At 46.4% G+C, this 17010-nt stretch overlaps 1 protein-coding gene and 1 non-coding gene across 2 annotated transcripts in view; one reads left to right on the top strand and one right to left on the bottom strand.

The window, feature by feature from the left end:
- Positions 1-3637: 3637 nt before the first annotated feature.
- SPSB4 (splA/ryanodine receptor domain and SOCS box containing 4) overlaps positions 3638-17010 on the bottom strand; it is a 63372-nt gene continuing 49999 nt past the window's right edge. Inside the window, exon 3 of the mRNA XM_049785361.1 lies at positions 3638-3788. Within this exon, the coding sequence (XP_049641318.1) occupies positions 3661-3788 (128 nt within the window). The 3' untranslated portion in view covers positions 3638-3660. The remainder of the gene's footprint in view (positions 3789-17010) is intronic.
- On the top strand, positions 4062-4171 carry LOC126026903 (U6 spliceosomal RNA). Its single transcript, XR_007502095.1, has one exon. It is a non-coding gene; the product is annotated as a U6 spliceosomal RNA (small nuclear RNA).

Genomic DNA, 17010 nt, shown 5'->3' with positions numbered 1-17010 from the left:
AAGCCCTGTCCAGGCAGTTCATTGAGTTGTTGGAATGGTGGTCCTTGGATGGGTTGCCCAGTACAGTGTTCTCTGCTGTCACAACTTGCTGTCTGTTGCCATGAAAGCCTGTATGTGGGTCTGTCCTCAAGAGAAGCCATTGCCTGGACTTTCTCTTCAATGACTTGATATCTCTGAATCACCCCACTCAATGCATCCATAGATACATCTGCAGGCTGGTGGGAACCAGTCTCAAGACTAGCAGATGGGGCCGGAGAGATAGCATAGTAGTGCGTTTGCCTTGCATGCAGAAGATTGGTGTTCAAATCCCGACATCCCAAGGTCCCCCAAGCCTGCCAGGAGTGATTTCTGAGCATAGAGCCAGGAGTAACCCCTGAGCGCTGCCAGGTATGACCTCAAAACCAAAAAAAAAAAAAAAAAAAAAAAGAGTAGCAGAACAGTTTGGGTTGGGACTCCATGTGCTCCGATTTCCCTGCTGAAGAGGCACCAGGAAGGGCTGCATAGGGGGAAGGGGTTGTCCACTCTCCGGGTGCAAATGTGCTGCTCTTAGGGGCACTGTGGGGGGAGCAAGCTTGGGTAGCAAGCAAGCACCCTGGCACAGAGGGAGCACTGAGCCACAAATGCTTGCTGTAACATCGTGAGCTGGCACAATGGTGCTTCTGCATGAAAGAGCTCCTGAAGGTCTGCTGCTGGCTGGAGAACAGTACAGGAAGGAAGGAAGAATAAGATATGTTTTTAATTCTAGGGGTCTCCCAACATGCCAGTTAAGTGTCCTGTGACTCAACCACCAGGCCAGCCCCCAAGGAGGTGGTGTGTATCCAGGCAGATGGATCTATTTGCTGAGGTAAAGCAGAAGCCAGTTCAGTGGAACTGGGATCTACAGGGAGCAATGGCCACCACATGCATTCTCTTTCTGTAGACAAGGAGAAAGCAAGCAGAGGACGGACACAGCACATGCTTCCATTGGAAATGGATCATAGAGCGAAAGTAGAAGGCATGAGGTGGGGGCTAAAATGTGAGGGGACCCAGAAGTCTGCCAGGGAAAGGCTTTCAAGGGCACATGCAAGGACATGAGCAGGTAGAGTGTGCATGCCTGGATAAAAGTTTCTGCATATGGATGTGACTATCCCTCATTCCCCTGACATTGTTGAGTTGCTCTGCTCCGCCTTAGGACGAGTTGCCCTATGTAGGCTAGAGGACCTCCGTGATCCCAGGCAGCAGTGGGCATGTACAGAGCCTAACAAACAGTGTAAGGAAAGGCATTTGCCTTGCATGCAGAAGGTCGGTAGTTTGAATCCCAGCATGCCATATGGTCTCCTTAGCCTGCCAGGGGCGATTTCTGAGTGTAGAGCCAGGAGGAATCCCTGAGCACTGCCAGGTGTGACCCAAAAATAAAAATTAAAAAAAAAAATGAAAAGAATAAGTTCATACCCTGAGAGTATGAACTGTGTAGGAACTCTGGGGTAAAAAGCATTGCATTAGGAAGACCAAGAAGCCAAGACAAGGGGCTGGAGAGATAGCATGGAGGTAAGGCGTTTGCCTTTCATGCAGAAGGTCATCAGTTCAAATCCTAGTGTCCCATATGGTCCCCCATGCCTGCCAGGAGCAATTCCTGAGCCTGGAGCCAGGAATAACCCCTGAGCACTGCCGGGTGTGACCCAAAAACCACCAAAAAAAAAAAAAAAGAAGCCAAGACAAGCTGGATGTATGGAAGCAGGAAAGCTGTCACATAGCACTCCTGTGAGTTAAGAGAGATGATTCTGAGTTGTTGGAAGATAGACCCAGCTCCACGATGCAGAGCACGAAGTCCCTGAACCAGGATCCCAGCTTGGAAGTGATCAAGGAGACCTGCCCTGCGAGCTCAAAAGACAGACCCTGCTGGGATATGCTGCAGTGTTTTTGTTTTTGTTTTTGGGTCACACCCGGCAGCGTTCAGGGGTTCCTCCTGGCTCTATGCTCAGAAATCGCTCCTGGCAGGCTCAGGGGACCATATGGGATGCCGGGATTCGAACCACTGACCTTCTGCATGTAAGCCAAATGCCTTACCTCCATGCTATCTCGATATGCTGCAGTTTTTCCACTCTGTCCTTCTTGTCTGCCCCCAACAGGAGTCGGAGAAGAGGCTGGGGAGCCTCCTCTTCTAGGAAACTTTCCCTGAGGCCATCCCCACCCCCACCCCTTTGTGTACAGCCTCCTCTAGTTTTGCCAGAACCTGCCAGGCAGAGCACTGCAGGGATCCAGGTGGTCCTGATAATCTCCAGGATGTAATAAGAACAAGCTCCCCCATCACCCTGCAGCAGCACTCACAATTCTGTAGAAGCTCATCCAGGGCCCCTTATGGCCTACATTGGTTCCATGTGTCCCATTTGCGAACAGTCAGGGTCTGAGTTCCTAGCAAAGCAGAGAGCCTTGAAGTGCCTCTTTGCTCCCCTTTCCCACCTTCTGAAGGTCTGGGAAACCCTTCTGGCCCTGCTCCAGAGAGACAATCAATAGCAGCAAGACTGAAGGGCAAACTTTATTAGAAACGATCCATTCATCAGTCCAGTTCACATTGACGTGGGGAAGGCTGCGGGGCCAGGGCCCCACTGACCACCAGGCGGGACAGAGCTGGAAAACATGAGGCACTGGGCCTGGTTCTCTGCAGCTGGCAGGTTCTTGCATGCCTAGTACGGGGATGCTGCCCTGCTATGACCGGCTGACACACAAGTGCACACGCACGCAAACACACACACACACACACACACACACACACACACACACACACACACACACACACACACCAGACTTCTCCATGGCTCTGCAAGTGAGAAAATAATTTGCTCCAGTAAAGCTTTGCAGGCTTTACCCTCAGGTGTCCAGACATCTAGGGGGATGTCCCTCCCCAAGGACAGCATCCCCCAAAAGTGCCACCTTGCCTCCAACTCCCTCATTAGCACCTTTGGATTCCATTCTGCCCGGACCACACTCCTCTTTGAAAATGCAATGCTATTGAAAACAAGAATCATAGAAGGGGGAACTCTGTTCTGGGGGTGGGGGAGAGTCAGACAGACTCGGGCTCTGAATTGAGGTGCCTAAGTTGCACCCAGCCAACACCGATCAGCTGTGGGGAAGGGCAGGAGGAAGGAAGGGCGCCAAAGGGCAGTGGACAGTTCTGCATCCTGGTCACAGTTTTTTAAGGGTGCACAAAGCCACGGCAGACTTGGGTGAGGGGTGGGTGCTGGGGAGGGGCACCTCATCAGCTGCTTTCACCATTCATTATTCAGAGGGCAATTTTCTCCCTGAGCTGGCCGGCAGGCGAACCGGCGCTGCCCTGGCTGTCTACACCGGGGCCACGCCAGCAAGTGTCCATGTTTTATTCATGTTTTGAGGAGACAGAAGCAGGCGCTCGGATCAAGACCAGGGTCCTCCGGGGCCTGGTCTGCGGGGCAGGGGCTGCACTGAGCTGGCTGCACCATGCAAAGGTTTCGGGCTCTTCTAGTGTCAGGGAACGAGGCAGAGCACAAGGCAGCAGAGCGTCCTAGGCCTAGGGGCTTCATGGGGAGACCAAGAGGCCGCTGGCCGATCCACCGTCCTGAAGCGCTTTCTGCTGGACACCCTGGGGTGGCTGCGAAGGACTTCCTCCTGGCTCCTGCGGGGCACCCGCCAGCAACCCTGGGCCAGTCACTGGTACTGCAGGTAGTTCTTGAGCGACTGTGGTAGAGGTAGGGCACTGATGTCGTGCAGGCGCTGGCGGCCCAGGGCCAGGCGAATGGATCTCCGGCACAGGTCCATGAGCGGGAGGGGTTCAGCTGCAAGAAGAGGTCAGCAGGTTAGAGCAGCAAGGACCTTCCCCCACTGGCACCTGCAAATGGGCCAGGTGAGTGGCCCTCAGGACCCCTCACCCTTCTGCTCTATGAAGGCACGTTGGCACCGTGTGATACAAACATGCGGTGTGACCTGGTAGACAATTTTAGGGTGCGGGTAAGGCCAACCAGGTTCCATCTCCAGCATCCCATATGGTCCCATATCATCAGGTATGGCCTCCCTCCAGACAGCAAAGCAAACAAAAATCTAAGACACTTGTGCTTGCTTTGGTAGCACATGTACTAAAATTGGAACGATACAGAGAAGAATAGGATGGCCCCTGCGCAAAAAGCTAAGACACTTTCAGGGACTGGTGACCAATAATTTAAAAAAAAAAAGGAGTGACCGAAAAGATGGGTACAGCTTTTAAGGCACTTGTTTTGCACAGAGCTGAGCCCATTTAATCCTGGCCACCATTTACAATTCCCAGAGCACTGCCAGGAGAAGGCCTTGAACACAGCCAGATGTGCTTCCAACTCCCTCCCAAATTAAAAAAAAAAAAAAAGAGAAAACAAAAAGAGTAAAAGGTCAGAGAGATATGAGGGTATGTTTTGTATGTAGGAGGCCCAAACTATCACTCTGACCTGGTATTTGTTGTATCTTGATGACAAAAAATACTTCTTGCTGTAGGTCTTGATCTGAATGCAGTCAACCAGGCCCAGTGAGTGCTTCCCTTAGACACAGATGACTTGGGGGAAGCCATTTCAGAAATCTTTAAGGCCTGTCATTTCCCTTCCCTCTCCAATCTCCTTAGTCTAGGATCAGCCAGGATGCACGCTCTTTCAATACTTAGCTCTGAAACATTCATAGCTTAAAATCCACAAGCCATAGCACTTCTGGAGGTGGGACAGAGTCTGTGGAGACTGTTGCAAACACAGTTCTCACACCTTTATTCTCCCAGTCTCTGATGGAACCAGACCATATAGGATCATTACATCAAGGCCAGAAGCAGCCTTTGAGAGCCCACAGAGGAAAGCTCATGCTCTAGGAGTTTAGACAAGTAATTGCCGCAGAGTATAATATATGCTATAATTGCTAAATGCACAGGTGCAAGAAACAGGCAGCTTCTCTTAGGAAAAGCTATTTGTAAGCTTTAAATGGAGGATATTGAAAGCAGGGTTGAAGGTGAATTGGAGTTTTCGTGACGTGAAGTTGAGGAAGGTATTCTAGGCAGAGAGAACTATCCAAGTCACAGAGGCATAAAACAGGGCAGGTTTGGGCCTCTGGAGAGAGAGGAATGATCAGGAATGAAATGGAGCTAAGAGACTGTCTCCTGCTGCCAGTACAGATCTAGTCCCTCCATGCCTGCAGTAACATGAACATGCTGCCTCTTAACCCTTTCCTGGGAACTGAATTACAATATTTCAAAGTTGTGTTGTGTGTGGGGCTGGAGTGATAGCACTGTGGTAGGACATTTGCCTTACACGCTGCTGGTCCGGGGCAGAACCAGGTTCAATCCCTGGCATCCCACATGGTCTCCTGAGCCTGCCAGGAGCAATTTCTCTTTTTGTTTTTAGGTCATATCTGGTGGTGCTCAGGGGTTACTCTGTGCTCAGAAATCACTTCTGGCATGCCAGGATTCGAACCACTGTCCGTCCTGAATCAGCTGCGTGCACAGCAAATGCCCTACCACTATGCTATCTCTCTAGCCCCAGCCAGGAGCGATTTCTGAGCGCAGAGCCAGGAGTTACCTGAGCGCCAGGTGTAGCCCCAAAACAAAACAAAAAGTTGTGTGTATATACACATAGATATAATGATATAATGTGCAATAAAACTTTAAGTGTCAAGTCCTAAGAGAGTTGTGTGATGGGAGTAACATGTCACAGAAAGACATGGTATTTTAATGTATTCTCATTGTATAGAGTTACAGCATGTGGGAAACCTTGAAAAGCAAAGCAGGCCTTGGCAGAGCTTTTAGCTCTGCTTCTCTGTGGGGTGTTGTCTCTGCACAGAGTGTTTAGACACTGACTTCCAGAAATTCTTTTGAGCCTTATACTTTTACAGGAGACTAACCAGGGGGGCTGACACTGTCTCTATTCCAGGTCCAGGGGGAGATCACAAATGGCAGTCAATGGCACAGTACCCATTCTTGTCACCCTTCAAGGCCTACCCATAGCCTCCCTAACTACACAGCTGCCTCTACCTCTCCTGCTTCTGGTTCTGTCAAAGCTCAGAACCGCCTCCCAAGTCTTGCCACGGGGAACTTCTTGCCCAGCAGCAAATCCTGAATCCTCCTCCCATTCTCTAAGTCTTGCTGAAAACTGATCATTGCAAGGCTGCATGTGCATGTTCTGCTTACAGCTCATGCAGCACTAAAACTCGCAGGACTCTAGGGAAAAAGAAAACCAACTGCTACTTCCTCCCCAAGGTGAGGGATATGATGTGACTGAGGCTGCTCTTTATAAAAGGAGTCAAATATCAGGCCATGCTCTGTAATTATACCACTAAGTTATGGATACATCATTTTCATATATATCACAACCTCTTGGGGGTAGAAACTACAGCTAATCTCCAGACTGGAAGATATCTGTTCTTTTTCCGCCTACCTGGAAGTGCTCTTTGAGGCTGCCCCCACTGGAAGTGTCTTCTTCCAGAAATAAAAAGCACCCTCTTCCACTCATTCGAAGGGACAAAGATTTTCAGTTTCATTGAGTTAATAATAAATCAATTACAAAGAGCTTAAATGTCCTAAAAGACATGTCCCCAGTCAGGGCCGGTCCTGGGGGATAATCTGGAAAGTCAAGTTAAATGAAAGAATTGACATGCTTCTGCCGTCATCTCACGACTGCTATTTTAAGTTATTGAAAACCATTGCTCTGACCTTGCAACTTCACTAACCTAGCTCCCTACTCTCTCAACAGCCCTCTGAGAACCAGCCTTAATTGACAGGTCTGGTGGTGAGGACTAAGTGAGTTAGCAATCAATGTCTTTGCTCAGGCAGGAGAGATGTCCAAGGCATTTTTGTGAGCCCAGTCCCACTCACTAGTCCCAACCTCTCTCCCTCCCCTGCAGAGGCAGAGTGATGCTGGGGTGAACATTAGCAGGAAAGATTTAGAGTAGTAGCACAACAATTCTTCCTCCTAGAAAGGGGAGATGGACTTACTTTGGGCCACATCATAATTTTGAGCTATAGAAGCTCGATGAATTGCAGAATCTAAGAGCTTTATCACTTTTTTTTTTTTTTTTTTTTTTTTTGGTTTTTGGGCCACACCCGGTAACACTCAGGGGTTACTCCTGGCTATGTGCTCAGAAGTTGCTCCTGGCTTGGGGGACCATATGGGACACCGGGGGATCGAACCGCGGTCCGTCCAAGGCTAGCGCAGGCAAGGCAGGCACCTTACCTTTAGCACCACCGCCCGGTCCCAGAGCTTTATCACTTTAATGCTTCAGGCACACACTAGGTTCTTGGTGTCGAAAATGTTGAGCATTGTCAGCAAACCCAACTCCCCAAGTGCTCCCTGCCTCCTCGGGAGCTGGAGTGAAGGAAAGAACTGCTTTTGTCTTCATTTCTCCGCACTCAATAAAGACATTCCAGAGCCCAGAATCCAAAAGAAGAACGAGAGGGAGTTGGAGTGAAATGGAGTGAGTGGATTTATATTTCATGCATGAGTGGAGCTCACAGCATAAAATACAAATCCTCTCCTAATTTCTGACAACTGCACAGCAATCCCAGAGTGCCTAGAGGGTACCCAGAAGTCTCTGCATGGGACTTTCAAAGCTCCCAAGATGCTGGTATGTGTGTGTTTGGGGGGCAAGGAGAGATGGTATTCCCCAACCACTCCTCCTCAACCCACTTTGCTCTGGAATTCTTTGCAGAAAACTCAAATATTGTGACCTCAGAGTGATCATCTAAAAAGTAGGGGGAAAAAAGCACTTTTCTATCAGAATTATTTCCCACAACAGATAACATTTAAAGGAATCACTGTTTGTAAACTAAGTGGTCAACAAATCACTGGGGGGAAAAAATCACTCAACTTTTTTTTGGGGGGTGGGGTGATGTTTGGCCACACCCGGTGGTGCTTAGGGTTACTCCTGGCTCTGCGCTCAAAAATCACTCCTGGCAGGCTCTGGGGACCATTTGGGAATAGAAAATCAAACCCAGGGCCCGGAGAGATAGCACAGTGGCCTTTGCCTTGCAAGCAGCCGATCCAGGACCAAAGGTGGTTGGTTCGAATCCCGATGTCCCATATGGTCCCTCGTGCCTGCCAGGAGCTATTTCTGAGCAGACAGCCAGGAGTAACCCCTGAGCATCGCCAGGTGTGGTCCAAAAACAAAAAACAAACAAACAAACAAACAAAACAGAAAATCAAACCCAGGTCTGTCCTGAATCGGCTGTGTGCAAGGCAAACACCCTACCGCTGTGCTATCTCTCCGGCTCCAAAATCACTCAATTTCATGAACAATTAGGGAAATGCAAATATATACCATAATGTGACTCCCTAGATGCCAGTCGAGCAGCTACAATGTAAAGAGACAATAGGCTCTGGAGAGGATTCCAAGCTGTCTGGCGGGTGCTAACACGGGCACTGCCATTTTGGAAGTTAGGTCATCTCATCTATTGCTGTTCTAAGTTACTGAAAATAACTTAGTTATGGGAGGGGAACCTAAGGTCTGATGGACACGTATTTGCCTAACAATGCACTCCAGGAGGGCTAAGTGAACCAGGATCAAGAATAGCACCAAAACTAGGCGGCTTCACAGTTGTTCTCTGCCAAGAGTGGAATGTTTAAATAAACCACGCTCTCCATGAGCTGATGATGAAGCAGTCACGAGAAGAAAGGAACCATAATTATAAGCCCTAAAAGGAAAGAATCATCCAAACCTAACAGTGTGATTTCATAGAACTCAAGAACACGGTGAAGAAGGTAGAGCAAGGGTAACATTGAGGAAACAGGGAATGGAGGGAGGCAAGGGGTTGAAATCAGCTATATTTCTTCTGCTCCTTGACTAATTATACCAGAATCCACCAGGCATTCGTTCAGCTTGCAAAAACCACCATGCAATGCACTAAAGATGAGGTGGTTTTCTACATAGATACTATTCTACAGTGGCCATTTTGCATTAACAAAATTTTTTTGTTTGCTTTGGTTTGGGGGCTACCCCTGGCAGCGCTCAGAGTTTCCTCCTGGCTCTGCACTCAGAAATTGCTCTTGGCAGGCTCGGGGGACCATATGGGATGCCAGGGATTGAACCTGGGTCCATCCCAGGTTGGCAGTGTGCAAAGCAAATGCCCTAGTGCTGTGCTATCACTCCGGCCCCTACATTCACAAATTATTAATAAAGCAAAGTGACCCCTTGGTAGGTGATTATACATCTGACAAAGGGCCAATCAGATGGCCAAAGGTCCATGAGAAAGTGCTCTCATCATATATCATCATTAACATGAACAATCACCTCCACCAGTGAGAAGGACCCATTTCCAAAGGGCCAGACACAACCAGTGCTGTTGGGGTATGGAGGAAAAGATCCCCAGTTTTCTGTTAGGGGGGAAGGAGAAGCGAACTGGTTCAGCCTTAGAAGTAGATGCCACAATTTCCTTTCTAAGAATCTGTGTGAAAAACAAACAAAAAAAGATGACTTCAAACTGTTCAATGCAGACTTGTGTTCTTAGCACTATTCACAATGGCCAAGAGCTGGGACAACCCACTCGGAGCATGAGTGGGTTAAAGGAACAATATCCTACAGGCGCAATGCTCAACTACAAGAAATTTTGTTCTGCTACAACATGGATGGCACTGTAGGGGGCTATGCTGAGTTAAATAAGTCAGAGGGAAGATGACAAATGCCAGATGAGCTCACTCATCTGTGGCATTTAAAGAAACAAAGAGGAAAGACCAGGGCCAATAAAAGCAAGCACTTAAACACTCTCAGCTAGAACCAAGATGAGCAAGGAAAAGGGTGTGAATTGAAAGGAGTTTTAAGCTGTGCGGACACACACACACACACACACACACATACACACACACACACACACACTCGGATGAACACACACACACTCTCATACTTTGAAGGTATTTGAACTTTAGTGGAGGGCGTGTTGTGGTTGCATTGCACCTCTAAATGTAAAACATGTTGTAAAACAACATGACTTCATTCAAAGGAAAAAATAGAAAAATGATGTGGCAAATAGCCATAAAATGTGGCTATATGGAATACTACTCAGTCAGGAAAAAGAAAAAGAAAAAGCTGTTGGTTGTGAGACATGAAAATAGTCTCAGGGGTCATTTGAAGAGAACTAAGTCAGAAAGAAAACAAATGAACAGTGAGTGAATAATTTACCTTTGTGTGCAATATACAAAAATAAGACTGATGATCAGAAAAATGAAATAAAGGATCAGAGCAACAGTACAGTGGAAGGGCATTTGTCTTGAACACGGCTAATCCCAGACATCCCACGTGATCAACCAAATACTTCCAGGACTAAATCCTGAGTACAGAGCCAGGAATAACCCATGAGCATCACTGGGTGTGGCCCAAACAAACAACAACAAAATACAAACAAAAAAAGCAGTATAACAAAGACAAAATAGGTGAAGGCGGAGAGATAGCCCAGCGCAGTGGCTAAGTAAGGCTCTACTATCCTCGTGCCCTTGTACGCGATCTGTTTTCAGTTCCCAACACTGCATATGATTCTTGGCACACCACGATCCCCAAGCATCAAATCACAAACAAACAACCCCCCCCCAAATAAAGAATAGGTAGAATGAAAAAAAGGTAAAGGTGAGAGTGAGGTTAATAAAAAATTAAAATATGAAATGAGTCCATGATCTGTGTGACTGTGGCTACAATTGTGCCCACTTGTATTTGTGGGGGGAAGGCCAGGGGCTCATGGGAGCTAATGGGGACCAAGGGAGAGCCAATGTGGAGATGCAGCTCTGGTTCCTACTGTAGCTGGTGTCCCTTCTTATAGCCTATAAATCTGCAGAGCCAATGGGGGAACACTCCATACCAACGTGGGGAGGATAGCTGGACACCAGAGCCTCTGACTTAAAGTCCTGCTTGCAAAAGTCTTCCTGAGAGCTTCCTTTAAAAATAGTCATAATTTACTTACCGTGGTTCTAAAAATGCCTCAGTCCATCATCCTAATTGACAACAATGCTCCGTTCTTGATGAAGATTTATCAGAGCCTGGCTGGATGTCTGGTTTTATGCTAAAAATACCACAAGGCAATGGCTTCCAAGGTTCTAGTGTGACCTGGATTTTCCATGATTCTCCTTCACCCACCTCCAGTACTCCCCGAGGAAGCCACAGGATTGCTCGGAGACTCTGTTTTGCTGTCAATAGAATGGGGGTATGATGGTGCTTGTCTTGGCCATGTGAGATTTGGCTTTCTTTTACGGTTTGGGAAAGTATTACATGCTTTAAGAGGTTCCCCTGACATTTGCTTGTTTATTTTTTGAGAGCAAAGCATGCCCCTTTATTATACTTTGTATTACTTATACTATTTATACTGACATCCTATATCATCCCTTAAGTACCACCAGGGGTAATTCCTGTTTGCAGAGTCAGGAGTAACCCTGAGCATCGATCGCCAGGGGTGGCCCAAAAGCCACAGAGAAATATAGTAAATAAGAGATTTGCTTTGCATGTGGCCACTGGATTCAATTCCAAGCACCACATATAGCCCCCGGTACTGAGTAAGACCTGAGTGACACCCCATGCCACGCCAAAACCAAAATCAACGAACTAAAATGCCTCGCAGGTAAGTTTATAGAAATACCACTGGAAAACCCCTCCTAGTGAACACTACGGCCTGGAGTATGAACCCAGAAAGCACAACATTAGCACAAGAAAAGCTTCAGCCAGAATGTGTGTAGCAGTACACACATGCTCACATATACACACACGCACACACATACGCTCACACATAGTACACACATATATTATACAAAGCAAAAACACACAGGCTTCTAGTTGAGGATTCACTTTGTTCCATTCGGCCTAGGATCCAAACCAGATCAGGTCATGCCAGCAGAAAGAACTGAGACCCAGCTAGTCTCAGCGGATCCTACTGCGCCACCTCACACTGAGTGACAGTTAAGGACTAGTGAGGGATGAAGGATGAGGGAATCCCCTTTTGGACTGAGGATCAGATGCTAGGGAAGTTGCCCCATGAAGGAGAGGCAGCGGCACCAGAGTGAGGTGGTGTCTTGGCTTTATGGCACCCGATGTCTACTGGGGACCTTTGCCAGGGAAGGGCGGGGACAGGCACCAGGCTTAGATGACAAGGCATGACAGCAACTCCTGCTCCACACTCAGCTGCCCATGTGGATGGTGCAAAATCCTCATGATTCGGCAGATATGACCCAACCCCGTGTATGTGTGTCTTCCATGCCCTACTTTATCATGGGGAATTAGCTAGTTTCTCCCAGTGAGCACCCTACAGAGCCCACCCAGAGTACCCAGGCCATGTCTTTCGTCCTTGTGGAAGGAGCCTAGGTGACATTTAGGGGTGGCTGAGACATTCCACTACATTGCAGATTGTTGGTTGATCTAATAAATGGAAAGTGGAAGAGGAGTCCATGCCAAGAGTATGTGGGTGCAATACTGGGGTACCCTTGGTTCCCTGTAGAAGCAGCCCCATTGCCAGCCAGTAGGATACATGGGAAAGTTGATCCCTGTTTGCGAGCTCGTTGCTGAGTCAGACAACTTCTTCCTCTAAGGAAATGTCATCACTTTAGCCCCTGGCTGGGCAGCTCCAGCACAGGGAGTCAATCCTTTCCAAATGTGAGCTCATTAGAGTGAGGTTTACAGAAGTTTGCTTTCCTTTTTCTTTTGGGACACACGAGGCTGAACTCAGGGCTTACTCCTGGCTCTATGCTCAGAAATCATTTCTGACAGTGGCCAGAGGACTGTCATAGGAGGTGTTTAGATTTGAACCTGGGTCAGCCCTGTGCAAGGCTAGGGCCTTACAAACTGTACTATCTCTCTGACTCCTGTTGATATTCTTGAAAATGAATTTTACCTCTTGATCCCTGGACTATCTGTCTGGACCCCAAGGCTCAGATTTCATTCAATTTATTTTCCTAGGCCACACCCAGCATTGCTCAGGGCTTACTACTGCCTCTGTGCTCAGGAATCACTCCTGGCAGTGCTTGGAAAACTAAAGGTGGTGCCAAGTATAAGGAAGTAAGTTCACTGCAACCTGCCACCACAAGAAGTGCTGCCTTAATAACACCAGTTTAGTGACCCTAAAAATTGAAATCTGGAATAAAGGTACCAATACCACCAAGCACTGTATGCTTACTCAGGAAGAAGCAGCTTAACTATTAAAGGAATTAGTGTGCATATGGGAATAACAGATTCCAATTACATGGGAGAGATAATAACTGTTACCACAGTTCCAACAGTATGGACATTTAAAAAAGGAGAGTGCATTGCCCAACTCTTGCTTCTTCCATTTCTTATTCCTGGCCACTTCGATCGCCCAAGGATTAGAAGATTTGGTAGCACCTCCTCCCCCCAGCAGCCTCTGCAGATCTTCTAATGGCTGTTACCTCTAATCTTACAAAAAGCATGTGCCCACTAATAATTCTAAAGATACATGGAGAAGAATTAAAAGAAATGATTGATACAGGTGCTGGTGTTTTTATCATCTCTTCCCAATTCTGGCCCCACAGTTGAGCCCTGAAGGAGATACCTATGGCTTTCAAAAAGTAGGTACTTTGCCTTCTTCCTGTTTGACAGAGTGCTAGACAGTTGAAAAGCATTCATTGGCTCTGAAGAGAATATAGCCACATTTTAGCCTCATGCAGCTCCCTGAATTTATGGGGTCAAGATCTACACAAACAATGGCGTGCTAAGTTCACAATTCCTCCTCTTGCCATTTCTCTACCCCATATGGGGATATTATCCCCATAATCCAGAAGACACGCATTTTTTAAATAGGGGCCAATGTGGCACAGCACCTGCCACCACTCCAAATTCAGTGGAGGTCTAACCATCCTGTGTGGACACCATAGCAGCCCCTTAATGAAATACAGCTAATGGCACTTAAAGACTTACAGGGGAACAACTTAAATTGGGGCATACTGAAACATCATTTTCAAAATGGAATTTTCCTGTCTTTGTATTACCAAAAAACCCCTGACAAATGGTGACTAATGACTTGCGAAATATAAATGACTTGCTATTAAGATTACAATAGGAACTCTCCAACCTGGCTTTCCTCTCCTGCAGCGATTCCTAAAGACTGGCCACTAGTTGTAATAGATTTTAAAGATAGTTTTTATAATATTCCTATTCATTCAGACAACTACAAATGCATTGCATTTTCCATTCCTTCTCTTTAATTAGAGACACCTATATTCAGGTTTCAGTGGACTGTTTTACCCCAGGGAATGACCAACTCACCTACTATGTGTCAATATTTTTTCAATATAGCTCTATGCCCTCCTTTTGCAAGATTTCCTCATTCTTACATTAGCCACTATATGAACAGTATCAAGATAGTATGTTCTAACCAGAGGGAGCTTCAAAGACTATATAAAATGTAATGGCATATTTATTGGCAGCTGGATTTCAAGTTGCAACAGAAGAAATTTAGATGCTGCCCTATATGAATATGTTATGTTCTCAAGTGCATTATAGTATGTTATTAGAAATTTTCTACTTGGGACTGGAGAGATAGCATGGAGGTAAGGCATTTGCCTTTCAAGCAGAAGTATAGTGGTTTGAATCCTGGCATCCCATATGGTCCCCTGTGCCTGCCAGGGGTGATTTTTTAGCATAGAGCCAGGAGTAACCCCTGAGCACTGCCTAGTGTGATCGCCCCCCCCCAAAATTTTTTTTTCTACCTACTGGAAAGACCTCAAAACACTCAATAATTTTCAGAAACTGCTGGGAGACATTAATTGGGTCCACCCCTCACTTGGTATTCCTAACTCAGAGCTTAGTAACTTGTCCTAGAAGGAACTCTAGGAGACTCTGCCTTGTATAGTCCAAGAAAATTAACTCCAGAGACTCAGAAGAAATTGGAGCTTTTTATGGAGTGCTTCCTGAAGTCCTATCTTTCTTGGTTTACTCCTGAAGAAAAAGTAGAGTTATTACTTTCTGTGACATCCCAGTTATCAACTGCTGTAATATCCAATTATCAGGTCTGTTAAAATAGATTCATTTATAACCTTGACTATTGCACCATCTTTGAAATTAATAGCTACTCTAGACTGTGAGTTCATGCTTCCCTGGGATATTATCCCCATAATATTGTGCTACCCACCCCTAAAAAGGAAATTGATTTGGGGCCAGAGAGATAGGAGGCAAGGCATTTGCCTTACAGGTAGAAGGATGGTGATTGGAATGCCAGCATCCCATATGGTCCCCCGAGCCTGCCAGGAGCGATTTCTGAGCATAGAACCAGGAGCAACCCCTAAGCACTGTCAGGTGTGACCCCAAAACAAACAAACAAACAAAAAAAGGAAATTGACTCAATATTACCTCTCAGTGATGTTCTTCAAAGAGCTTTGGCTGACTTCTCAGAATTTTCCTCCGACTACCTAGCAGGAAAAACTTGGAACTTTTCCAGAAGGACTCCCTTTATAATTTCTTTCATCATTTGCTCCTCTCCTATTCCCAATGTGCTAGTATTTTATATTGACGGCTCATCCTCAGGGAAAGGTGGGATTGTTGGCCCATCCCTGACAACAACAGTGTGTACTAATTATAATTCAGCCCAATAAGTGGGACTTGCAACTTTGATTTTACTCTCCCATATGTCAAGTCCATGTAAGCGACTAAATATATAGTCTGTCTGTCTGTCTGTCTGTCTAATACATATATATATATAGTAAGTGACTAAAACTATTTAGTTGTCCTTTTTTCCTGGAACTGTCACTTCCATAGACGCTCACAACCCTGTGGTTTGGAGCCGGAGAGATAGCATGGAGAAGGATGGTGGTTCGAATACCAGCATCCTATATGGTCCCCCCGAGCCTGCCAGGAGTGATTTCTGAGTGTAGAGTCAGGAGTAACCCCTGAGCGCTGCTGGGTGTGACCTCAAAACCATAAAATAAAGAATCAACTGTCACGTAGCAATGCCAGTATTTAAGTCACCTGTAGAAAAGCATAGTACTTTACACACAAATGCCCATCACCTTCATGTACACTATAGCATCCCCCTAAGACAAGTCAGACAGGTTGCCCATACTTGCTGTTTGTGCTTCTTTACATTGTACTCAAATAGCTGAAGCTAATCTCTGAGGCCTGCAGACAAATGAATTGTCCAATGGATACCACTCATGTTAACTTCTTCCCAAATAAACCATTTCTACATGTAGTTATTGATACTTATTCTCATTTTATATGGGCTGTCCCCGTGACTTCAGAAAAACTTAAAGCCACTTGTTCTTTTTTATTGCAAAGCTTTTCTGTTATGGATGTTCCCAATGTTAGCCGACATTAAGTGATGGTTGTATAAGTAATCCATGGTAAAACCCTTTAAGAAAGAGCAGCTCCAATTGCTATTGGCCACAGAGAACATAAAAAGCCCCTCCCCAAGGGGGCTGAGAGGTCTTGGAATAGTAGTTAGTTCCGGCAGTTGAAGGAGCTGTTTGATGGCGCAGGAGAGACAGACTGTTTCTGCTTCCGGCTGCTTCCGGCCACAGCTCTTCTCCCTGATTTCAGCTGTATCTATTGAACTGGTTACACTTTCTTTTGAACACTTTCCCACTTTATCTGGCCCTCAAATTGACCTTAGCTTGGTCCCAAACCCAGCGCTCTCTCTCTCTCCCTTTTTCTCTCTTTCCTGGCCTAGGGGTTTGTCATAGGTCCCTAGGCTTCTCTATTAAAAAGGCTTGAAGTATCTTGGGGCTGGAGTGGTGGTGCAAGTGGTAGGGCACCTGCTTTGCATGCAGCTGACCCAGGATGAACTGCGGTTCTATCCCCCTGCATCCCATATGGTCCCCCAAGCCAGGAGCGACTTCTGAGCGCAGAGCCAGCAGTAACTCCTGAGCGCCACCAGGTGTGATCCAAAATAAAAAATAAATAAAATAAATAAAAAAAAGAAAGAAAAAAGGAAACATATGAAGAATCCTCTTGTTTTCCAGCAGTTCAGCTGCATTTATACTTTAATACAGAAATTAGAATGTAGTTATTATCTTTTAGAACCAGTAAGAATCCAAATGATTTTGTTGCTTCACTTCCTAAAAGATCAGTTTTCACTTCTTGAAG

The sequence above is a fragment of the Suncus etruscus genome, chromosome 13, assembly GCF_024139225.1.
Source record: "Suncus etruscus isolate mSunEtr1 chromosome 13, mSunEtr1.pri.cur, whole genome shotgun sequence".
NCBI classification, from domain to species: Eukaryota; Metazoa; Chordata; class Mammalia; order Eulipotyphla; family Soricidae; genus Suncus; species Suncus etruscus.
Note: the sequence above shows the minus strand (reverse complement) of the source record. Positions and strands in the feature narration are given on the sequence as shown.